Source organism: Hipposideros armiger, unplaced genomic scaffold (genome assembly GCF_001890085.2).
Source record: "Hipposideros armiger isolate ML-2016 unplaced genomic scaffold, ASM189008v1 scaffold_105, whole genome shotgun sequence".
NCBI lineage: Eukaryota > Metazoa > Chordata > Mammalia > Chiroptera > Hipposideridae > Hipposideros > Hipposideros armiger.
This window is the reverse complement of record NW_017731455.1, coordinates 1,225,815-1,227,306: the sequence shown is the minus strand read 5'-3', so window position 1 is coordinate 1,227,306 and position 1,492 is coordinate 1,225,815. Positions and strand designations below refer to the sequence as shown.

Genomic DNA, 1,492 nt, shown 5'->3' with positions numbered 1-1,492 from the left:
TCACTGGCCCTCATATGTGGGATCCGAACCGGGGCCTTCTGGCCTCCCAAGCCAGTTCTTAACCATCGCGCCACTATGCCAGCCCAAGATATCCCCACTTTTTAAAATTCCCATAAATTATATAAATTTATGGGCATTTAGAAAACTAAACAAGGCTATATAATATAGGGCATATCACAGTAAGAGCAATTCAACTTTTTGCAGTTTGGCTAAGTCTCAGAAACACATTTTGCACTTCAAGACATTGCTTCTCCAAGTCCCTCAATATTACAGATGATCACACATTATATTGGCCATGTTTTAAAAACTAAACAGCAATGGTTTTATTTTCCAGTGTGCTCTACTTTAACAAAGAGGGGACCACACCCTTTACCACAGCATGCAACATTCTGAAATAAGCAAAAACAAAACATGCATTCATTCTGCAATTCAAGCATAGCGCTATAGAATATACACATATGACTTAATGTACTACCTTCTTTATAATCCAGTTGAGCTCATTTCCTAAAACCTAATTATTTTCTTTGCCAGGAAAGGGAAATAAAGAGTAATTTAAAAATACTATCTTTTACAAGATTTACTACTTTGACAATGCTGAATTTTAATGTTTTCATTTTTATTATCAAAATGGATCAAAAAAAGTCTTTTAATGTCCAAATAGCTACAAATGAGTATCAACATCTTGCTCCTCTCATACCTATAGTATCTGGGAGGTCTAGCAGTTCATTGTGCTGCAAGTCAAGGTTGGTTATCTGTGTGCAGTTTCCAATCTCCTTTGGAAGGTGTTCAAGTTGATTGTGAGCTACATCCAGAGTAATGAGGTTACATAATTCACCTGTAAATTGATCAACATAAAAATTTAATAAGAATTATTAAAGAATATATTAAATAATACTAAAAGAAAAAAGCTTCATTTTCAATATAATTATACTTTCTTTCTGAAAGTTAAAGTGAAACATAAAACTGAAACTGTTATTTAAAAATTACATCTTACAAATATCAAATCATTATGTTGTACACCTAAAACTAATACACTGCAACTTAATCAGACCTCAATTTATAAAAAAAACGACACCTGACAGTTAAAATATTGTTGTAAATGATTACTAACCAATATTATATATATATTTAAGTAACCAATTCAACCACATTTACATCTGTACAGTCCATACTTTAAAAAGAGCTAATTTTTTAACCAAATTCAACACAATAATATCAGCTACATCTTGAGTTCAATGTGAGAGTCACCATCTATCTTAAAATATATATGCTCTCAGTGTCTCTGAGACTATCTCCATCCACTTCTCCCGTGGAAGAACTGAGGGTTGTTAGTTGGGAGGGGGTGGGGATGAAGGAGAAGGGGAAGGGATGAGACAATACAAATTGGTAATTGCAATATGGCCTCAGGGATAGAAAAAGACAGTCTGGGGAATATAATCAATAATGCTGTAAATATTTCTTAGGGAGCCAGATGGACCCATGTCCTGTTGGG

At 33.9% G+C, this 1,492-nt stretch overlaps 1 protein-coding gene across 3 annotated transcripts in view; it reads right to left on the bottom strand.

Moving 5' to 3' along the window:
* Nucleotides 1–1,492, bottom strand: part of SHOC2 (SHOC2 leucine rich repeat scaffold protein) — a 65,493-nt gene that overhangs the window by 27,527 nt on the left and 36,474 nt on the right. For all 3 annotated transcript variants that reach the window (XM_019646572.1, XM_019646571.1, XM_019646573.1), the window contains exon 3: nucleotides 698–835. In XM_019646572.1, the coding sequence (XP_019502117.1) occupies nucleotides 698–835 (138 nt within the window). The remainder of the gene's footprint in view (nucleotides 1–697; nucleotides 836–1,492) is intronic.